The sequence below is a fragment of the Oncorhynchus nerka genome, linkage group LG9b (genome assembly GCF_034236695.1).
Source record: "Oncorhynchus nerka isolate Pitt River linkage group LG9b, Oner_Uvic_2.0, whole genome shotgun sequence".
Taxonomy (NCBI): domain Eukaryota; kingdom Metazoa; phylum Chordata; class Actinopteri; order Salmoniformes; family Salmonidae; genus Oncorhynchus; species Oncorhynchus nerka.
In genome coordinates, this window is record NC_088424.1 from 19447728 (window position 1) to 19472389 (window position 24662).

General features: G+C 43.0%; 1 protein-coding gene across 1 annotated transcript in view; it reads right to left on the bottom strand.

Moving 5' to 3' along the window:
* Nucleotides 1-24662, bottom strand: part of LOC115114404 (laminin subunit gamma-1-like) — a 72247-nt gene that overhangs the window by 24448 nt on the left and 23137 nt on the right. The window contains exons 2-4 of the mRNA XM_029642595.2: nucleotides 10454-10758; nucleotides 6433-6563; nucleotides 645-814 (exon numbers count right to left, since the gene is read on the bottom strand). Of these exons, the coding sequence (XP_029498455.1) occupies nucleotides 645-814; nucleotides 6433-6563; nucleotides 10454-10758 (606 nt within the window). The remainder of the gene's footprint in view (nucleotides 1-644; nucleotides 815-6432; nucleotides 6564-10453; nucleotides 10759-24662) is intronic.

Consider the following 24662-nt stretch of genomic DNA (forward strand, 5'->3'; position numbering starts at 1 on the left):
GTGTATACGGGGAGGGAGTAGTACAACTACAGACTAATGTGATTTTAAACCGCTGGATTTAAGAGTGGGAAAGATAAAAGCACATTTTCCATACCAGGCTTTGGTAAACTAGCCATTAGTTTATCCCATACAGTTTTAAGGACAATGCATGGATGGGTTCAATGTAGAGGTGCTTACTGTATATGGGGAAGGTGGTAGTAGAGCTAAATAGTAATCTGATTGAAAGCTAATTTTATACTGAACCTTCCCTGCAGTTAAGGGTAGGTCATTTCATTTGGCACATTTTCCATATCAGGCATACTTTTCCCTAAGTGGTCTGCTGGCAAAGTTAGGTTTTAGGAGACAGATTATGTGGCCTGGAGCAGATTGAGGCAGTGTGGGCGTGAGAAGTGTGGTGTGGACTGTTCTGAACAGGATTAGTCACACATTTGGGGTATGATATGAATGTCTGCCCGGCCTGGCCTGCACAGAAACAGGAAGGATCTCTTGCTATGGGACTTATGCAGACACTCATCTCTTGGGTTAAGTCCCAAAATACACCCTATTCTCTATGTAGTGCACTACTTTTGACCAGAGCCCATAGGGCTCTGGTCAAAAGTAGCACACTACATAGGGAATAGGGTGCCATTTGGGACAGCACTTACTCAGACACTCGTTAGGGTTATTGGCTGTAGCTCGCCTCCAGGGACGGTCGTTGTAGAACGGCTTGCACACATTGCAGTCATCACCCTCTGTGTTGTGCTTGCAGTTGCAAACCGGCTTGTCGAAACCGTTGTTTTTCACACACTCACTCGCATGGCCGTTGCACTTGCACCTGGAACAGCGGAGAACAGTCTGTTAGTCACCGTGAGAGTTATAATGCACAACTCAAACATCTGTGTCTCAGAGTAAGAGGATCAAGTCCCCGCTGTCTATGTCATCTTATTCATTATGATGTAAAAGGCTAAAACTGATCCTAGATCAGCACTCCTACTCAGAGACCTTTATGAACATGGTCCTTTGCACTGGTCTTAAGAGGACCTGACCATAAGCATTAAATGGGACTCAGTTATTGATTTTAATGGACGTGATTACTTGGTTAAGCAGTCTAATAGTCCAACCATACTGTATATCAATGGCACTTATTTTCAGTGTAATCATATGAGTCGAGGACCTGTCAGCACAGGATAGTAGCATGATTACAGTGTTTCCCCTATATTCATTCAGCAGCGGCGCCACACCAGTTTGGCTCAATTACCAAAATCTCGCACTATCCCTTTAAGATCAGAGTGCAAAGTTAAAATCTATATTGCTAGCAATCTGAGTGAGCAGTGGCACGAATGAGAGCACAGCCACTGCTTGCACCTCATCGTCTCCCTATAGGGAAAACACTGGATTATATTTACAGTAATCTACAAATAGGTGTTCATCCATCCATATTAGCATGACAGATAGCAGCAAACGTTGACTCCAACTTGCTATAAGTCACTTTACTACTGGTATAGAACAGGCTTCATTTTGATAAATCAATCATACTGTAAATATTCTACAAAATCAAATGTTATCTATCACATAACCTGAATACAACATGTGTAGGTAGACTTTACAGTGAAATGCTTGCTTACGAACAACAAAAGAGAGTTTAAAAAATAAAATACCCAAGAATGGAGCTACATACAGGGAGTACCAGTACCAGATCAATGTGGAGCTACATATAGGGAGTACCAGATCAATGTGGAGCTACATACAGGGAGAACCAGTACCAGATTCATGTGGAACTACATACAGGGAGTACCAGATCAATGTGGAGCTACATACAGGGAGTACCAGATCAATGTGCAGGGATACGAGGTACTAAGGGTAGATATGTAAATGACGGCAGGGTAAAGTGACTAAAGTGACAATAACAACAACCGTAAAATACAGAACTGCATAGCAGTAGCAAATGACAGAGTGCAAAAGTGTGTGTGTTTGTGTCAGTATGTGTGTGTGTGCGCACATATGTAATGTATGAATGTGTGAGGGAGTGATAGTGTAGTGTGTGTACATGGTGTGTATATAAAGTGTAGTGAGTGTTCGTAGGGTCAGTGCAGATAGTTCAGGTACCATTAATTGACTATTTAGCAGTCTGGTTATTAGTGATCTTATGGCTTGGAGGTAGAAGCTGTCTTAGAGCCTGTTGGTCCAAGAGCCAATATTCTGGTACCGTTTGCCAGACGGTAGCAGAGTGAACAGTCATGGCTTGGGTGGCTGGAGTGTTTGGCAATTTTTTGGGCATTCTGGACCATGTTAAGTCCTTAGTGATATGTACGCCATTCTGGACCATGTTAAGTCCTTAGTGATATGTACGCCATTCTGGACCATGTTAAGTCCTTAGTGATATGTACGCCATTCTGGACCATGTTAAGTCCTTAGTGATATGTACGCCATTCTGGACCATGTTAAGTCCTTAGTGATATGGACGCCATTCTGGAACATGTTAAGTCCTTAGTGATATGGACGCCATTCTGGACCATGTTAAGTCCTTAGTGATATGGACGCCAAGGAACTTCAAGCTCTCGACCCGCTCCACACCACCCTGTCGATGTGGATGAAGGAGTGCTCTCCCCCCTTTCTTCTATAGTACACAATCAGCTCCTTGGTCTTACTGACATTGAGGGAGAGGTTATTGTCCTGGCTATGTCTCTGACCTCCTCCCTGAGGCTGACTACCACCGTCATGTCGTCGGCAAACTTGGTGTTTGTGTGGTGCACGCAGTCGTGGGTGAACAAGGAGTACAGGAGGGGACTAAGCGCACACCCCTGAGAGGCCCCCGTGTTGACGGTCAGCGTGACGAAGATGTTGTTGCCTACCCTCACCACCTGGGGCCGACCATTCAGGAAGTCCAGGATCCAGTTGCAGAGGGAGGGGTTCAGTCCCAGGGTCCCTAGCTAGGTGATGAGCTTGGAGGGGACTATGGTGTTGAACGCTGAGCTGTGCATGCATCTCATAATAGTTATTTATTTTTTCCATTACTTGTTATTTTTGGACTTGTATTAGGCATTTAATTGGCAAAGTTATTATACTGCATCATTGAGGAGTTAGCAAGAAAGCATTTCACTGTGCCATATGCACGCGACCAATAAACATTTGATTTGATCAAAAAAACACCACTATTTGTAGCTTACATTATGTTTGACTCTCATTACTTTAAGTGTGTGTTGTTGGGAATCACGAATACATGTCATTCGATCCATCCTTGATCCATCCTCAAATACATCATTAGTCAAATCAATGTTGGCACAGGGAGAGTTTTATTTGCCATGATAACTCCATGGCGTTTACCCAATTCAGAAAGGCTCCACCTTCTCCACCCGAGACACTTCAACAGACCCCCTCCGAACAAGAGAAGCAATGCATGGCAGCCACCTTTGGGTATTGTTTCAGGTGTTACTTGGCAGCGAAGTGTGGAAAAAGTGACAACAGGAAGGAAGACACTATAGCACTAGGGGCCTATTGAGACTAATAGGCGGTTTGTTCATCTAGAAAAACAAAGCCAACCTCCCTCACGCTCTTTTCCATTTTGTAGTACGTGTAATATCAGTCAAATCCATTTCTTACTCATAATATATAGCTGGTGGATGTGATGACGTCGCTGACTGGTGGACAGTGAACTTGGTGCCCTGACAGGTAGAGAGTAGACCTACTACACCCAAGCTTGGCCCGGCATGGTCCTTGGACTCATCTCTGCCGTCATATTGGGGCCTGCCCCATTCCAGTCTCCGTGCACTATAATCCAGCACTCGCAGGCAGGAATGCAAAGAATGCGGCTGAGTAATGGAAATCTGCTCCATATTTCAAACAGATTGAGGTGAAAAGACACCGGCAAGGGGGCAGTTTAACACTTGTTTAATACGTCTCTGATCCCCTATTCTCTTCTGGCTTTTCAGTTCTGAATTTGGGAGGGATTGTTGTTTTTTTTTTATTCTCTGTTGAGCCACTGAGAATGAACCCACACAATGTAAAATGTGAAGTTGATCTGAAGTCAACAGATTACACTACTTTAGATGAATGATTCAACACCCAGGCAAAAACATCTTTGTTGTCAGCACCTGAGGTTTGATAATGAATGTTTTTTTCTTCAATCCAACAGAGCGATTCCTATTCTTGCAGTTATTCCAGGTCTTCATACCAAAAAGGTATAGAGTGAATACGCACTAGAGAAAACTGTGTGTGTGGTTAATAGACAGGCTCTGTCCACTATTGTTTTCACTATACATTTTACCTCTTGGCGATGTCATTCGAAAACATAATGTTAACTTTTACTGCTATGCGGATGACACACAGCTGTGCATTTCAATGAAACATGGTGAAGCCCCAAAATGGCCCTCGCTAGAAACCTGTGTTTCAGACATAAGGAAGTGGATGGCTGCAAACTTTTGACTTTTAAACTCGGACAAAACAGAGATGCTTGTTCTAGGTCCCAAGAAACAAAAGAGATCTTCTGTTGAATATGACAATTAATCTTGATGGTTGCACAGTCGTCTCAAATAAAACTGTGAAGGACCTCGGCGTTACTCTGGACCCTGATCTCTCTTTTGACAAACATATCAAGACTGTTTCAAGGACAGCTTTTTTCCATCTACGTAACATTGCAAAAATCAGAAACTTTCTGTCCAAAAATTATGCATAAAAAATAATCCATGCTTTTGTTACTTCTAGGTTAGACTACAGCAATGCTCTACTTTCCGGCTACCCGGATAAAGCACTAAAAAACTTCAATTAGTGCTAAATACGGCTGTTAGAATCCTGACTAGAACCTAAAAAATGATCATACTACTCCAGTGCTAGCCTCCCTACACTGGCTTCCTGTTAAGGTAAGGGCTGATTAAGGTTTTACTGCTAACCTACAAATCATTACATGGGCTTGCTCCTACCTATCTTTCTGATTTGGTTCTGCCGTACATACCTACGCGTACGCTACGTTCACAAAATGCAGGCCTCCTAATTGTCCCTAGAATTTCTAAGCAAACAGCTGGAGGCAGGGCTTTCTCCTATAGAGTTCCATTTTTATGTGAGAGACGCAGACTCGGTCTCAACCTTTAAGTCTTTACTGAAGACTCATCTCTTCAGTGGGTCATATGATTGAGTGTAGTCTGGCCCAGGAGTGTGAAGGTGAACAGAAAGGCTCTGGTGCAACGAACCGCCCTTGCTGTCTCTGCCTGGCCGGTTCCCCTCTCTCCACTGGAATTCTCTGCCTCTAACCCTATTACAGGGGCTGAGTCACTGGCTTACTGGTGCTCTTTCATGCTGTCCCTAGGAGGGATGCGTCACTTGAGTGGGTTGAGTTACTGATGTGATCTTCCTTTCTGGGTTGGCGCCCCCCCTTGGGTTGTGCCGTGGCGGAGATCTTTGTGGGCTATACTCGGCCTTGTCTCAGGATGGTAAGTTGGTGGTTGAAGATATCCCTCCAGTGGTGTGGGGGCTGTGCTTTGGCAAAATGGGTGGTGTTATATCCTTCCTGTTTGGCCCTGTTTGGGGGTATCATCGGATGGGGCCACAGTTTCCTGACCCCTCCTGTCTCAGACTCCAGTATTTATGCTGCAGTAGTTTGTGTGTCGGGGGGCTAGGGTCAGTTTGTTATATCTGGAGTACTTCTTCTGTCTTATCCGGTGTCCTGCGTGAATTTAAGTATGCTCTCTCTAATTCTCTCTTTCTCTCGGAGGACCTGAGCCCTAGGACCATGCCTCAGGACTACCTGGCATGATGACTCCTTGCTGTCCCCAGTCCACCTGGCTGTGCTGCTGCTCCAGTTTTAACTGTTCTGCCTGCGGCTATGGGATCCTGACCTGTTCACCGGACGTGCTACCTTGTCCCAGACCTGCTGTTTTCAACTCTCTAGAGACAGCAGGAGCGGTAGAGATACTCTTAATGATCGGCTATGAAAAGCCAACTGACAATTACTCCTGAGGTGCTGACTTGCTGCATCCTCGACAACTACTGTGATTATTATTATTTGACCATGCTGGTCATTTATGAACATTTGAACATCTTGGCCATATTCTGTTATAATCTCCACCCGGCCCAGACAGAAGAGGACTGGCCACCCCTCATAGCCTGGTTCCTCTCTAGGTTTCTTCCTAGGTTTTGGCCTTTCTATGGAGTTTTTCCTGGCCACCGTGCTTCTACACCTGCATTGCTTACTGTTTGGGGTTTTAGGCTGGGTTTCTGTACAGCACTTTGAGATATCCGCTGATGTACAATGGGCTATATAAATACATTTAATTTGGCCTCCTCCTTTAAAGGAATATAATATGATTTGTTGCTATTTTTACATTTATGTTATAATTTCTAGAAGAGACAAAAACAATGGCATTGGGTCAAATAAAAAAATGTGAAGAAGGGAAAAGCCAGGCAGTGGATGCTGACAACAGTTGTTGGAAGATAGCATAAAGCTGAGGGAATGGCTCTCACCTTCCTCCCACTGCAAAGTCTGAGACAGCGTAGTAATAGGACTTTAGGACCTTGGGATCATTGAAAACTTCATCTCCAAATGTGTTGAGCCTGTTCAGGGTCACTTTGATATCTGTGGCTGTCACCCATTCCTGAAAAGAAAAAGACAAAAATGGACAGTGTTAAAACACAGCCAGGTCAGACTCCACAAATGTGTGTGCCAGGCCTTGCCTGCTAAATATGTTTGGAGAGTTATTAATTTACAACTTTGCTTGACGGACAAGAAAAGGGAGAGAGGGTTGAAGATTCCAAAGTGAGTTGCACGATAGGTGTGTTTGACTTGAAACTAATTCTTATCCTGTTGAAAGTTTCTACTTGAAATGGGAGACTAAACCCTATCCCTGGTACTAGTGCAGCTGTTTAGAAGGGGAAAATAAATACAGCAAAACTAATCTAAACCAAACCTCAGAAATTCTTGTGGAATCAGACTGGTCCCAGAATCAGAACAACATATTGAAAGCCTTTTGTTTGCTTGCTTAAAATTACAGCAGCAGAGGACATATCTGGAGTGAGCACTGGAAGATCGCACAAGTAGTATTACCAAGAAAGTTGGAAACCATAGCATAACATCTGTAAAAAAATATAAAAAAATATATGTCTATCCTGTTCAACAAATGGCGGATTATAATAAATAGTCTGTTTTACATTTAACATTGTAACACAATGTTCTGAATATTTCTGAAGAGGAGTTGTAAACGCAGCCAAGTCAAGTGTGTATCATCTCGCTTGCACGTGCAAAATTATTTGCCAACAAACATTTTGCAGAATTATTGGGAGTCTAACTACTACCAGCAGACTAATTTAAAACATATTTCAGGATAGAGTTTTTGCTGATAACAGCTCCAATGTTTTGCCACTTATAGCCTAACTCTACTAGAAGAGTCTGACACATCCATAGGGCAGCCAGGAGTCAAAGCAGGTTCCGTCTGTCTCAGGCACGGGGCCAATGGCTCTCCTGGTCGACTACTTTATTGACTTCACTGGCACTATCTCATACATTTCCAAATGTATCCAGGCAGATATTTAAAGCTGGATGAAAAGATCATTTTTCCCCCCAGTTAATTATTTTGAGACTAGAGGTCGACCAATTATGATTTTTCAACGCCGATAGCGATACTGATTAATGGAGGACCAAAAGAAAGCAGATACCGATTAACCGGCGAATTTGTTTTATTTATTTGTAATAACGACAATTAAAACAATACTGAATGAACACTTATTTTAACTTAATATAATACATCAATAAAAATCCATTTAGCCTCAAACAAATAATGAAGCATGTTCAATTTGGTTTAAATAATGCAAAAACAAAGTGTTGGAGAAGAAAGTAAAAGTGCAATATGTGCCATGTAAAAAAGCTAACGTTTAAGTTCCTTGCTCAGAACATATGAAAGCTGGTGGTTCCTTTTAACATGAGACTTCAATATTCCAAGGTAAGAGGTTTAGGTTGTAAGAGGTTATAGCTTCCGTCCCTCTCCTCGCCCCTACCTGGGCTCGAACCAGGAACACATCAACAACAGCCACCCTCGAAGCAGCATTACCCATGCAGAGCAAGGGGAACAACCACTCCAAGTCTCAGAGCGAGTGACGTTTGAAACGCTATTAGCGCGCACCACGCTAACTAGCTAGCCATTTCACATCGGTTACACCAGCCTAATCCCGGGAGTTGATAGGCTAGAAGTCATAAACAGCGCAATGCTTGAAGCACAGGGAAGAGCTGCTGGCAGAACGCACAAAAGTGCTGTGTGAACGAATGCTTACGAGCCTGCTGCTGCCTACCATCGCTCAGACTGCTCTATAAACTTAGACTTAATTATATCATAATAACACATAGAAATACGAGCCTTTGGTCATTAATATGGTCGAATCCAGAAACTATCATTTCAAAAACAAAACGTTTATTCTTTCAGTGAAATACGGAACTGTTTGGTATTTTATCTAACGGGTGGCATCCATAAGTCTAAATATTGCTGTTAACATTGAAGGTTGTGCAATGTATGTCATAATTACGTAAAATTCTGGCAAATTAGTTCGCAATGAACTTGGCGGCCCAAACTGTTGCATATACCCTGACTCTGCGTGCAATGAACGCAAGAGAAATGACACAATTTCACCTGGTTAATATTGCCTGCTAGCAACTTACCTTGGATTCTTACTGCATTCGCGTAACAGGCAGGCTCCTTGTGGAGTGCAATGAGAGGCAGGTGGTTAGAGCGTTGGACTAGTTAACTGTAAGGTTGCAAGATTGGATCCCGGAGCTGACAAGGTAAAAATCTGTCGTTCTGCCACTGAACAGGCAGTTAACCCACTGTTCCTAGGCCGTCATTGAAAATAAGAATGTGTTCTTAACTGACTTGCCTAGTTAAATAAAAGTGTAAAAAAATAAATAATAATAATATTTGTTTAAATTGGCCAAATCGGTGTCCAAAAATACAGCCATTTCGATTATTCGGTCAACCTCTACTTGAGACACCTGTGGGCTATATTTTCTATTAACAGAGTGAGTCTGTGTGAAAAAGTTTTGGTTGATATTGTTGTACGAAAATGTTTGCTATCCCATATTAAAGAATCTTTAACAGTTATTCAAATATTACCTAGCGACTCCACTTAACAAATAAACTCTCCATGCAACGTAGCCCTGTGACACCTGAGAAAGGTATCCCTTCCAAAGAGTCCTGGGCTTTGGTATAAATATGTAAAGTATGTAAGTGTATAGTGCCAGAGCTAAATGTATTAATTTGTTCGAGGTAGAGTATTCAGTATGAAAAGTTTGGGTATTCCACACAGGTGAAAAATAGCAAGATCAATGACCCCAGCCACCCAAGCCATAGACTGTTCACTCTGCTACCGCACAGAAAGCGGTACCAGAGCACAAAGTCTGGGACCAAAAGGTTCCTGGACAGTTTCTACCCCTAAGCCATGAGACTGCTGAACGGTTAATCAAATGGCTACCCGGACTATTTGCATTGACCCTGTTTTGCACTGACTATGCACACTCACTGGACTCTACCCACACATCCTTACACTGACACTCCAACACCTACACGCCACTGCTACTCTGTTTATTATCTATCCTGATTGCCTAGTCACTTTACCCCTACCTACATGTTTCCTCAACTACCTCGTACCCCTGCACATTGACTAAGTACTGGTACTCCTTGTATATAGCCACATTATTACTATCAAAGTTGTTACTATTTAATTCCGCATTGTTGGGAAAGGGATCGTAAGTAAGCATTTCTTGGTAAACGTCTGTTGTAAAACTGTTGTATTCGGCACGGTGCATGCAACAAATAAAGTAGTTTATAACCTAATGGTTAGGCTATAAAATCTTACTGGAGTAATTTGGGTTTAAAGTCTGATGTAGGCTAGAAGACTCCCTGGGCTTCATCTGGAAACACACAAAATTCTCACTTGCTGAAAGCAATGCGCAACTAACATTTCCAGCTGTGCCTCTTCAGAGCCAAATTCAATCAGTACTGTAGTGGGAAATCTGGAGGCGTCACCTAGCAACCTGTTGCAACACTTGGCACTGGTCAGGCTCTCACACTTTCCCACCTGAACTAGTGTGCTACTCCCTTCCACTGGGCATGCCTGCCAACAGCACATATGTCCATGCCAAAATATCTCAAGTCTACGGGCCAACTTTACGTTACTATGTCCACCTGCTCTTCCACATCATTGATTTCTTCAACGCTACTGATATAAGATGTACTACTAACTCTGTGCCTCAGAGAGCCCTGGAAAAATAAAACAAAATATTAACAGCCACCCAGGGACACACAAGTATGGGCTATCACACATCTGGAGCTTGAACAAGAAGCATCACAAAGTTCCTATATCAAGATCTCTTGAACACTATAAAAACAGCCATTTTTTTACCTGTAGAACTGAGCTTGAACATACAGTATTAGAGACGATCACACAGTTATTTTATCAAGGTTTCTCAAATGCTATAAAACAGCTGAGTTTCTTTCTTTACCTGAAGAACTGGGCTGTTGTCAAAGTTGTAAGCACTGGGTCGGCCCTCGAGGGTGGAGAAGGCCACATTTCCTCCAGTCAGGGGTGAGATGTCGCTGAACTCGTCTGTGCAGAGGGCCTGCTGTTCGTCCTCTCCGGTGCGGATGAAGCCTCTGTTGAACTTCTGGTAGGTCTTCTCACAGGAACCACTGTAGTACTGGTAGGGCGTCCATGGTCCATCCTCACTTGTGCGCTTGTAGATGGCGAAGCTCTCTGGGCGGCTGGTGTGGAACTTGAGTCGCACGTAAGTGATGTCAAAAGCCTTGCCTGAAGAACCAAAAAGAAACATGAGATAACTGATACCAAAAGCTAAATCAGTCACTAAAAGTCACAGTTTATAACAAGTCTTTTCCAGATGCATTGTTGGTTTAAGGCAAGACAAAGGAGGATTTCCAAAGGTCTCCAGTGTCCTCCAGTAATACTAGAGGGCCTTTTCAAAAACCTATTTGGCATGTCTGAGCAGGCTAGGAGTTGTCGGGGGATGAACACCAAAATATACCTGCTAAGAGCTTGGAGAAATGTTATGGGGAGACATTTGTTTAAAGAAATGGCAATCTTTCAATATGGCTACAGGGGGTACAGTTTGCTTTAGCAAAGAAATTGCTCTCTAAACAGAGCTGCAAAAACAAACATATATACAAGGAACTATTGTGGCACAAATATAGGTGAAGACATGTAGCTCACAGATAATATAGATTTCTCAATCTGTTAATTTCCTTCCGAGTAAGTGTTTATGCATGATGTTGCAGTCACCATGACAATGAACTTCCTTACTTGAGGGACCTCTTAACCCAACAGGCTTTGTGGTTCAAGGTTTATCTGAAAGCAATATGTATTTTACTGCAGGGTGTGAGCTGGTTGTCGTGAACGCAATACGTTACATTGCAATTAAAATTAACTGTCAAAAATGCTATGTTCTGGAGTGCCTGCTTGGGCCCTGTGTGAGTCTCCTACTCAAACAGGACTGGTACAAATTTGACCTCAACTGGGCCGTGAGTCACTAAACTAGGTGTGGATTTCAACAGGTCTGCTTCAACACACAGAGAATTATTTTCGAATGAAATAAAAAACGTAATACAGTTATGTAGATTATTTGCGTTTAGATCCATTAGCTCATGTTCAATTTCTCCTTATAAATCTATCCAAGTAGAAAGAAGTTCAGCTTTACACTGAGAAAGATGCAAATTAAAACATGGGGGGAAAAAAATCTCAAATCAAAGTGCAACAGGCATGAATAACTTCAAGCTCAACCAATTTACAACTAATTTATCTACTTTTTCCACTAGTCACTTCCATTACAATGCACAGGCATGACACCAAAATAACTGAATGTGAAATTCTGTGAACAAGCACATCTTAAGAGGGTTGGAGCAGCAGGGAAATCATACTGGGAACAGACTATCATTGACATCTAATTTCTAAAACCTCCCCACATCCTCGCAAACAAGACAAACAGCATCTGTTGGCGCAGCAATGAAGTGGCACGCATAGGGGCAAACAACAAAGGGCCCCTCGTCAACCCAACATAGAGGAGCCCACTCAGTGGAGACAAAGGAAGCCTCAACACTGAATACAGGTGGTCAGGCAGTCAATAGAGATTTGTAGTCTAGTTCACAGGCAAGGCAAGGCTAGTCCTGAAGATAATGAACGAAGGGCCATGAAAATACGCCCTTTGAATCTGTCATTTCAGTAATGTAATAACCATCAATACTGAGCAGGAAGGAATAGCTGACAATTCAGTCTTCACAATTTTTTTTGTCTAATTGTAGTTAAATATTGCATGTCTTTAATGCAATTACAGTTATGATAGAGCTGATGCACTTAAAATGGCCAATAATACTCAATGTAAAAGTTGACTAAACACCATTTTCAGTTGTTAGAATCCCATTTATGTCTCAACTAATCCGAAGGAGACTTCGACAGGAGAGTAGCTTTATTTGAAATTCATGAATGGCAGTGTGCCATGGATTTACCAAGTTTTCTGGCCCAGAGCTGTCTTGCATAAAACCAAGAGGAATTCCGCCTTTCCTTACAGAACAATCAGTGTATTGAGCAGCAAAATAATAGTACAGTCAGAGAACGCAAACAAAGGGCAGGCTGTGGGGACCCCTTGTGTTCCTCCACAAGAAAGTATTAAACAAAAGGCTTAAAAAGACGCAAGATAAAGACGAAGGTACAAGCCGGTTAACTGTGGGGTCGTTTTTACACATTAGCAACAGTGGGGGTCGGCTAGGGTGGGGAGTTGTCAGATTTACAATCTACAAAACTCCTTCCACATCAGCCACCATGACACATGATGAGCTGTACTGTACACAAGAATTAGTCTGAAAGAAATCTCCAGAACTCTGATGCTGTAGCCTAATACTCAATTAACTGGTATTGGTTAACCCGGGCTTAAACCCTACCATTGTTAGACACTAAACCTCATGAAACACTTTTCAGGACACCCACCTTAGTAAGGCTTTACATTATAAGCCACTCTTGTGAGTTACAGCAGAGAACTAAAGGAGGGGACTTCAGCCATGTGTGCACCTGTCCACTCCTCAAACATGTTCTAGTTGAGTGAGGCTGTGACATGGTGGTGGTGATTGGGGGAGGGGAGGTTGAGAGGGAACTGGCTGGAATGTGCTTCCGCTCGGCAGAGTGACGCCAGCGAAGTGGAGGGCTGACGAGAACCAGAGAAAGACTTGAGGGAGAACACAGTTTGGGGAAATAGTCTGTGTTGGGAGGCAAATATTTATTGTTGAAATGTGAGAGAAAGCTTGTGACTGTTCCTAAAAGTGGATCGTCTGATCAGCAATTATCTTCAAAAGTTCTGCAGAAGAACAACAAATGAGGCATTGATTGAATCTGAGAATTCCTACCTGTCTTTAGTGGCTTACAATTGTTTAACGGCAAGAACTGAACGTTCATCCACCTCTGGCCTGCTCGCCTCCCTACCACTGAGGAAGTACAGTTCCCGCTCAGCCCAGTCAAAACTGTTCGCTGCTCTGGCCCCCCAATGGTGGAACAAACTCCCTCACGACGCCAGGACAGCGGAGTCAATCACCACCTTCCGGAGACACCTGAAACCCCACCTCTTTATGGAATACCTAGGATAGGATAAAGTAATCCTTCTCACCCCCCCCCCCCCTTAAAAGACCTAGATGCACTATTGTAAAGTGGCTGTTCCACTGGATGTCATAAGGTGAAAGCACCAATTTGTAAGTCGCTCTGGATAGGAGCGTCTGCTAAATGACTTAAATGTAAATGCAAACAAGGACTTTTTAAAACATACTTTGAAGATTAAATGTAATATTCAGCGACTCGTGTATTTACAAGTAAATTCTACGCGTACAAATGCAGCTTATATAACATCTATTCCGACGATCAAAGATGCATTCGGCTGTTTTAGGAGTAAGAGTGAAATCCACATTTACATTCCCAAACATTCTGACAAGCCACACTGTGGTTTCCTAGGGTCTCTAACATGTCATTAGAACACGATGTGTGTCACCACAGCAAGCTTGGACATGCATTTCTAGTTAAATTTGATAGGCCTACCCGTTGAACACAAAACAAGAACCCAATGAAAAGACCAACGTTTTTCAACCAACAGATTCAGGACATTTATGTACTACCAAGGGGGATATTCCAGGGGGTGAGCAGGGGGTCTTTGAAAAGGTAGTAAATTCATATCATAGCATGAAGTCGCTGTCAAAACGTTCAAATATCTTTGCCGAGCTCATGGCCAGTTAATCACATAGGCAATTTCTATGCTCAAAAGCAGTGAACGGTCGAAGAAGAAAATATTGCTTTTCCCAAAGACAATCTCATAAATCTATTTTAGCACAGAAAAGTCTCATAAATCTATTTTAGCACAGTAGAGATCCTTCCTTGAGAACATTACAGTCAAGGGAGGAAGACTCCCACACCATTAATTCATAATCTAGCCTACGTGAGTGCCCAATCAGCCAACAGACAGAACTTTTTGTCCTTGGCCATAGCAATGTATTACACAGAATTCATAATATAAAGTATGCGGTTAAAGGCTAGTCATTTAAAAAGTAGCCGTGATATGGTGGCTTCCCACCCCTTGAGACGAGGCACGTTATTTTCACGTCAAATTCCTTTGAATGTATTGTAGACATCCTTGGGTTAAATAAAAGGTGGTATGTTTTGCTGTTGGCTATTTGATGAAGGGTCTTTCAACACACCTCTGTTGCCCCAGAGGAAAGGTGGTGAAACTGATTATTAGTGATTGGGTTTGGGATAAGGTTTAACTGATATCCCACAAAGGGCATCAACAAACAAAGCTGATGGCTTCAGGCTGAGTGTTTTAGCAACCAGAGCGAGGCTGTACGAGAAAAATGGTACCTAAAGTCGGTGTCTTCCTGGGAGAAAAGGCTCAGTCCCACCAAATCTCTTAATCTCTGCATACGTCGTTACCTCTCCAACTCATCCTGGGGAGCAAATATGGGGTTGGTGGTTTTCACCCTTTTGTCTGGCTGATAACTCTGATTATTCAAGCCATCATATCTTATGAAAGGCCTAATTATTCCATAAAATCATTAGAAAACCCCCCCATTAGTTCAGCCAAATTAGTAGAAATAGCTGAGACATAAAATCTTGTCAATAGGATTCGCTCCATGTACATTGTTGAGGGGAAAACAGCAAAATAAGACATTTAAAAGACATACATTTTCAAGTGATCTCTGGGTTGATATCCTCTCGAGGTGTCACATAGAAACTTTCCCCTCTACATGCTAATTTTAAGGTGTGTTCTTATTTGCACCTTTTAGAGGATTTGCTGGGATGTTTTGCCTCTTGCTTGCATTCCTTCCATCCCCTTACACCCAGTAGAGCACAGCCCGGGGGTGAGCAGCAGGAAATATCTAGGTGGTGGGGGATTACGGGTTGTTGTGGGGTGTGGGTTAATTCCAGGGGAAGGCCTCGAGCCACAGCATGGTCCAATTAAATTTCCTCCCATGACCTCATCGCATTCTTTACATAGGAGATGAACAATGACCACTTTGACTTTCAACATGTGGGCATGTCCACTTCACCCCCCCCCCCCCCCCACACACAATTTTCTCCATCTGCTCAGGAGATATGTAGAACATCTGTTTAACGCAACACTCCCACGGGCTGAACCAATACACGAACAGACTTTGGGATAGGATACAGCAATGACCATAAACTCACTGCGATCAATTCGCTTCAGGGCTTAATCCAATAGACCTCGCTAATATGATCACAGGATCATAGGGCTAATTGTAGGGTTTAATTGTAACCTATAGGGCTAATTCATTAATATCAAATATCCATTGCTTGTGTGCTGACACAACAAGTAGCCTACGCCTCAAGTGTATACCCAACCCCCTGTCAATGTAAGCAAATCAAATCAAATTTTATTTGTCACATACACATGGTTAGCAGATGTTAGTGCGAGTGTAGCGAAATGCTTGTGCTTCTAGTTCCGACAATGCAGTAATAACCAACAAGTAATCTAACTAACAATTCCAAAACTACTGTCTTATACACAGTGTAAGGGGATAAAGAATATGTACATAAGGATATATGAATGAGTGATGGTACAGGGCAGCATACAGTAGATGGTATCGAGTACAGTATATACATATGAGATGAGTATGTAGACAAAGTAAACAAAGTGGCATAGTTAAAGTGGCTAGTGATACATGTATTACATACGGATGCAGTCGATGATATAGAGTACAGTATATACGTATGCATATGAGATGAATAATGTAGGGTAAGTAACATTATATAAGGTAGCATTGTTTAAAGTGGCTAGTGATATATTTACATAATTTCCCATCAATTCCCATTATTAAAGTGGCTGGAGTTGGGTCAGCGTCAATGTCAGTGTCAGTGTGTTGGCAGCAGCCACTCAATGTTAGTAGCATGAGCTGCATGAGAGATGACCGTGTGCTTCTGAATTCCACAGCAGAAAAGAAAAGGCCAAACAGCATTAGGGACATTTTCCTTTTCTCTAACAGGTGCCATGTTGGGTCAGAGTCTGACAAGTAAAACCTACCAGGATAAAAAAGGAACAAATGGAACTTTTTATTTGGAAAGGGTGGGGGAGGGAAACATTACAATTGAGGAATCTGAGGAATGTGCCCAAGTTCATCATCTGAAGAGCAGATAACACGTTACGAACTGCCTCAATGAAAACTGTCAGAAGGGTGAAAAGATCTCCCCCGCCCCCCCCTCACCCGGCTGATCGCTAAAATAAACTGTTTCCGGCAGGTCCAGTGATTCACTGGGGGCCCCATCCCTGTCAGAAAGAGGTGCTTTCCCAACATTTTAAGAAACATCACAATGATGCCAATAGGCTGACAGCTCTTTATTTCCACCAAACAGTGGAATCATTGCCACTGGTGATACAACTGTTGTACCTTGTACCTCAATTCAAATATTTTTGACAGTTGGAATCCAAGGGACAACAGGCTTTAACCATTTTGAAAATGACTGACAAACATGAAAAGGTTGCCATGCTCACATCTTTCAAACACAGTCTGATGCAGAAGAAACCAGGTTGGCCTAAAGCAAGCCAGGGCTGTTTTGTGAGATCCCGTGAGCCGCATGGCGTGGGGGCACTAAGGTATAAATAAAAAAACTGGAGACTGCATCCAAGATAACCGACCGTAATTTTTTTACATAATCTACTCAGATTGGCATACGTCGATTCATGGACCGTCTATATCCGGGTTGCATCTGGTTTACACGGCCCAACTTCACATGGACACTAGCACTCAGCGCACACAGGGAGCAGCGACTACTTCATCACATCATCCAAAAACATGGCAGATATTGGATGAACAGAACATTTTAAGATCTTCAGCTGTGAGTTATAAAATAAAAATCAGCCCCAGCGACAATTATTTAAATAATTAAATGGATGTTTTGTGCACGCAGGTGATGACTAAAGTGTCTAATTAGGAATTTTCTAATTTGAGTCCAGGCTCTGTCGCAGCCGGCCGCGACCGGGAAACCCACGGGGTGGAGCACAATTGGCCCAGCATCGTCCGGGTTAGGGGAGGGTTTGGCTGGCAGGGATGTATACTGTTTATATACTGTATTCTATTCTACTGTAGTTTAGTCAATGCCACGCCGACATTGCTCGTCCTAATTGTTCTATATTTTACTTTTAGATGTCTGTATTGTTGTGAATTGTTAGACACTACTACCGCAATAACATCTGCTAAATATGTGTATGTGACCAATAAAATTTGATTTGGAATTGGCGTCAGTTAAACTGCAGTACCCAAGCAAGGCTGTAGGAGCAGTCAAAACTGCTTCTAGACCGGAACCCTGCCCCTTGAGTGGGAGTGATGTCCCGATTCAACTTTGAGTGAAGTGTAGTGCCTTTTCAGCACATTAATTGGCCCGCCAAACAAAGTGAATCAAGTTGCTGACTTGCTGGCAAGTGGTACCCAACATTCCAATAAAGCTCTGCGACCCATGACTGGGAAGTTGATCAAAACAATACTAGGAAGGAAGCAAATGTAAGTGGGTGATGTAGTGATGTCCACTCCGTAGGGTTATATAGCTCACCTTACCACTAGTTGCTCCATTTAAGTTCCACTCCCCCACCAGGGACACTTGAAAACGAGGGGGAGGGACAATGGCCAGTATTGGGGCGGAGCCTTGGCTGGTATTAGGAACATGTATTACAGTAAAACCTGTAATACTGTTGACAGACATTCATATTCTTGTAAATATATAAGCACGTTTCAATGTGTTCCATACTCACATGACTTGGGCTACATGTTTGCATTTCTAGTTACATTTGATAAGCCTACTTGTTAAACAAAACAAAAAACAGCTCAATGAAAAACAATATAGCCTAGTTCTAGCCTAAATCAATTGAATAGCAATCTTTAAGGACAAATCTAGGCCTATTTCTACTTATAAGCAATTCTTCACATGATAGTGGAATGCTGTTCCTATCAATTCAATCTCCTCCCCTGCTTTAGCAGCAAACACAGCAGCCTGCAGGCACAGATTGGTGGTGAGGAGATTAAAATCGAAGCACATCCTCACACGACGGAGGTAGTCTAATCGTGGTGGACCATTGTTGAGAATACTGAACAACAGTGTAGTATCCCGGGGGGGTGGGCTGATGGGAGGTTCTCTGAGGTAGCATCACAAATGGCACCCTATTCCCTAAATAGTGCACCCTATTCCCTATATAGTCCCTATGGCCCTGGTCAGAAGTAATGCACTATATCAGGAATAGGGTGCTATTTGGGACACCATGGAGTCTCCAATTAAGGAGGGCAGAGGAGGACAAGCAGGAAGTGACCAAGGGAGGGTGGGAGGTAATGATTGCTTTAAATGGATAAAGACACTGCCCCATCATTCATTCAGGACTTGGGGGGGGGGTCTCATCTCCTTAGTCACCAGTGTGAAAAGAAAACGACTAGTGGTGTTGGCAAGGCTGTGATTGTCCCACTAGCGACTGTCCCTTGACTAAGGAATAATGTGGGGTTGGTTACATCATGGGAAGATTGAGGTAATCCTCAAGTTTTGGTAATACATGGGGGGAGCAAGCAGACTCGTGTTTAACATAAAATATGTCCATCTGCCTTGATCAAACTAGATTAAAACCAGAAACAAAGTGCTGTAGGCTTTTCTGTTACGTATTACCGAAAAAAACACAGTTACAATAAAAAATGATTAACAAGTTTTATTTTGTCCTCGATGTAGGCCTAGATCCATGGGGGTCACAAAACAGAGACTCTTTGGCTAAGCTTTAATTGCTCAGGCCACCTAAGATGAAGCCACCCAGCCAATAGGTGTTACAACACATGGATGACAGGAACAAACAAAAGTGTCCCCCTTTGCCCACCATGCCTAAATGAAATCGAGACAAAAGATCTCAAAAAGGACACAGCGGGGACAATTTGCTCACAGTGTTGCTTCACCGCCCTCCCAGGCTTTTCTCTGAATACTGTAGTTGGGGACAAGTCCTCAAACAATTTCTGTGGCTTTATGAAAAACTACCATGGAATAGGCAATTTACAGAACAACAAATGTATCTAGACTCAGAACAACACATGTATTACATCTGTAGGTCTAACTAATGCCTTAGGGAAAACTAAGGTTAACAAAAAAATGACTGATTGAGTATGAGTAATGTATCTAATTTTATAGCACCACATTGAATTGGCCACCTACAGGGGTCTGATGAATACTCACTCGCCGTCTGTAAATCTCTTTGGTTTGCTAACTTGCTAGCTATAGGTGACTATCTTGCAAGATCAAGCCTCCTGGTTACAGCAGAGACAATCAATACCCTCCTGGATCAAGTGTGAGCAGCCTTTTGAGATAGTTGTGTAACTTTATGAGCTGGGTTGTCTGTCTTTGCATTTAGTTTATGTTCCCTTGTTAGCATTTAGCAAGCATCCGATATGGGAATTCGCTAGTACTTTGTTGGCATTTGTTAGCATAAAGTCATAGTGCACCTTTTGTGCACTCCCGGTAATATCGTATACCCCTGTATGGTACAGGAACGGTATGAAGGTATCTGGATACTGCCCAACCCTAGTTGTAATAATACTGTGAAAATGATAAATGCTCTTTTAGTGTAAGAGCTACTTGAAAAGTCCACCTGAAATTTCAGCCTGTTTTGGATGGAGATTTGGCCTTCCATGGTGACATCATCATTCAGTAAATTAGTCAATAGACCAATAAAAAGTTCCAAACCTCTCTGCCAATAACAGCTTATTTTCAGTTTTCCCCTCCCCACCCAGACCACTCCCAGACAGTCCTAGCAAAATTCTTGCTTGAGAAATTGCCCTTTGCTAAGAGGCTTTTGATCATTTTAATTGAAAACAAATCACCGTAAGGTACTTAATTGTTACCCAGGAATTAAATTTGCTACTGAGATTACAACGGCTGCATTGGACCTTAAAAAAACCAGATGACACAGACATTTGAAAGACATCCATTTCTAAAAAAGAAAGCCAAACAAGTAATAACATTGGGCTTTTCTGCACCATATAACAACACACATGCTGGTGGTATACAGTGAGACTGCCTGAGGATTTGTAAGTTACTATGGGGTTCATTTTGGCCCTCTTGAAACATTTGGATTGTCAAAGCTTACAAAAGAAAACCTGCTTGTACTATACTATGCAAGTGTGAAAATGTGTGTAAGTGGGAAAGGTTATGCTAGTGCTTTGTTTCCTTGTTCAAATTAAAATCACAATTGATAAGATGTTATCTTTAAACTGGGTAGGCGACATGTGAAGCTGAGCATAATGAATGTTAAATAATTAAGAAGTATGCCAAAGCGTAAATGGAAAAACATTCAATACTTTTTTAAAACAAACCAACTGATAAGGCACATCTGGCAGCAAAGTTGCCTTTGCAGTTTTCTTTAAGTTGCTCACGTAAGGGCAGACTGGGGGCAAGTGATACGTTTGAGATATTGATTTCCGCTTCTACTCTACAAGCAGAGAATTTACGCACAATGAAGAAGTCTACATAAAATAATGCCTCTACGTTTCTGTGGTGGGATTTTGGCTATAGGCTACTTTGAAGCAAGATAAGACATGCCTCATAATATGAAGTAAAACATCCAGGGTTCAAACAATTAAGGAACAGGAAAAATATAATGATTCTAATGATAGGTCTAACAGTAGTCTTCTGGTAGATGGAAAGGCTCTCAAAAACCTTCTCTATTAAACTCACCTATGTCGAAGTCAGTCAAAAGATAACAGTTTTACAGTATTTAAAACAGTTTTCCCAGACGCATGCTTTAACATGCATGTCAGACATGTAACAGCTGCATATACAGTTACTGAAGTCAGGCCAAACCTCATGTCCGGGCCTCCTCCGCAAATAGCATACTACGCACTGCCTCTGGGTGGGAGTTGTAGCAGGAAATCCTCTCTGCTTTATCCAGGCCTGTCGTTCCAGGCCTGCTGTTCTCAATAAAACATTTACACCGATAAAGGTGTCAAACTACATCCACCTGGCCTAATATTAACCGTACAAAAACACGGATTCAATCATTAACTGTATGGGGCTGTATGGGTTTTGTAGGCTTAAATTACTCAAAAGGGAAGAATATATATATTTGAAAAGGGAGTAATGGAATGAATGTCCTTTGTTGGAATGGCTTGTTCTCCGATAGAAAAAGAAAACTGTCACACAGGGCTGGGCGGTATACTGTATTTAACGATATACCGATATTGATGCACGGCCCGGTTTGGGTTTTTACCTTACCTTTTATAACGGTATTTGAATGTTTTATTAAATGTGATACGCCGTGAGTAACGTCCATTTTTATAGTTTCCTACACTACTTGAGTCATCTCTATAGGTCCCTCTCCATGCCTCTTAACACAGACCTAGCCCCGCCCCCTGTCACTCAAGTAGCGAGTTTTGTTGTTCCTTGACCACTAGACACTTGCGTTCAGTCTGCATGGTCAATGCTGAACACGCAACAACATTGATGACAAAAATGCTGTTTTCACTTTGCTTCTTAATATAAATCCACTAGCATTTTAAAATTACACAATTAGTTTGTCTTACATCTGCAAACAGCTAGTTTGTCTCTTCTTAGCAAGTTGGCTGCTAATGCTAATTGCGTCCTAGCTAATAAATGTACTGAGTCAGAGAAAACGTAATTACAGTACCAGTCAAAAGTTTGGACACCCCTACTCATTCAAGGGTTATTATTATATGAATTTGTACTATTTTCTACATTGTAGAATAATAGTGAAGACATCAAAACTTTGAAATAACACATGGAATCATGTCACAAAAAAGTGTTAAACAAATCAAAATATATTTTAGATTCTTCAAAGTAGCCACCCTTTCCCTTGATGATGCCTATACACACTCTTGGCATTCTCTCAACCAGCTTCATAAGGAATGCTTTTCCTAAAGACTTCAAGGATAATTGTGTAGTTTAGAGTGTGTAGTCTTAGAGTGATTATCTTAATTTACCGAGGTTAGCTAGCCAGCTATTTGTCGTCCTTAACGTAGGAGTCACTCCTAGCTAGCCAACAGCTAGCCAACGTCTACTGAATAGAACTTTCGCATTCCGGTCGCATTCCGCTTCGCTCCACAGGTAGTATCACATTTTCATTTCATTTCATTACAGTCCCAACGGTGTGATTTGTTTGATCGTAGCTAGCTACATAGCTAGCTACATAGCCGTCTTTGTTTCAAAGATAATTGTGTAGTCTAGAGCGATTTTCTAGGTTAGCTAGCCAGCTATTGTCGTTCTTTTAACGCAACGTAACGTAATCAACACTGCTAGCTAGCCAGCTAGCCCCCGAATAGCAGCATTGTAGAAACTTTACACTCAACGGAACGACTTGATTAGTGTAGTGTCAACAACGCAGCCACTGCCAGCTAGCCTACAAAGTCAACAACGCAGCCACTGCCAGCTAGCCTACCTCAGCAGTACTGTATCATTTTAATCATTTTAGTCAATTAGATTCTTGCTACGTATGCTTAACTTTCTGAACATTCGAGACGTGTAGTCCACTTGTCATTCCAATCTCCTTTGCATTAGCGTAGCCTCTTCTCTAGCCTGTCAACTATGTGTCTGTCTATCCCTGTTCTCTCCTCTCTGCACAGACAGTACAAACGCTCCACACCGCGTGGCCGCGGCCACCCTAATCTGGTGGTCCCAGCGCGCACGACCCACGTGGAGTTCCAGGTCTCCGGTAGCCTCTGGAACTGCCGATCTGCGGCCAACAAGGCAGAGTTCATCTCAGCCTATGCCTCCCTCCAGTCCCTCGACTTCTTGGCACTGACGGAAACATGGATCACCACAGACAACACCGCTACTCCTAATGCTCTCTCTTCGTCCGCCCACGTGTTCTCGCACACCCCGAGAGCTTCTGGTCAGCGGGGTGGTGGCACCGGGATCCTCATCTCTCCCAAGTGGTCATTCTCTCTTTCTCCCCTTACCCATCTGTCTATCGCCTCCTTTGAATTCCATGCTGTCACAGTTACCAGCCCTTTCAAGCTTAACATCCTTATCATTTATCGCCCTCCAGGTTCCCTCGGAGAGTTCATCAATGAGCTTGATGCCTTGATAAGCTCCTTTCCTGAGGACGGCTCACCTCTCACAGTTCTGGCCGACTTTAACCTCCCCACGTCTACCTTTGACTCATTCCTCTCTGCCTCCTTCTTTCCACTCCTCTCCTCTTTGACCTCACCCTCTCACCTTCCCCCTACTCACAAGGCAGGCAATACGCTCGACCTCATCTTTACTAGATGCTGTTCTTCCACTAACCTCATTGCAACTCCCCTCCAAGTCTCCGACCACTACCTTGTATCCTTTTCCCTCTCGCTCTCATCCAACACTTCCCACACTGCCCCTACTCGGATGGTATCGCGCCGTCCCAACCTTCACTCTCTCTCCCCCGCTACTCTCTCCTCTTCCATCCTATCATCTCTTCCCTCTGCTCAAACCTTCTCCAACCTATCTCCTGATTCTGCCTCCTCAACCCTCCTCTCCTCCCTTTCTGCATCCTTTGACTCTCTATGTCCCCTATCCTCCAGGCCGGCTCGGTCCTCCCCTCCCGCTCCGTGGCTCGACGACTCATTGCGAGCTCACAGAACAGGGCTCCGGGCAGCCGAGCGGAAATGGAGGAAAACTCGCCTCCCTGCGGACCTGGCATCCTTTCACTCCCTCCTCTCTACATTTTCCTCCTCTGTCTCTGCTGCTAAAGCCACTTTCTACCACTCTAAATTCCAAGCATCTGCCTCTAACCCTAGGAAGCTCTTTGCCACCTTCTCCTCCCTCCTGAATCCTCCTCCCCTCCCCCTCCTCCCTCTCTGCAGATGACTTCGTCAACCATTTTGAAAAGAAGGTCGACGACATCCGATCCTCGTTTGCTAAGTCAAACGACACCGCTGGTTCTGCTCACACCCTGCCTACCCTGTGCTCTGACCTCTTTCTCCCCTCTCTCTCTCCAGATGACATCTGGCTCATCAACTCATCCCTGACCGTCTTGTCTTCAAGAGAGCGGAGTTGCACCCCTTCTGAAAAAACCTACACTCGATCCGATGTCAACAACTAAGACAACCTGCCCGCTTGACCCTATCCCCTCCTTCTCTCAGTCTCCAGACCATTTCTCTGTATCACGGTGACCTTCTCCCTCTACCTCACCTATCGGCTCATCAACTCATCCT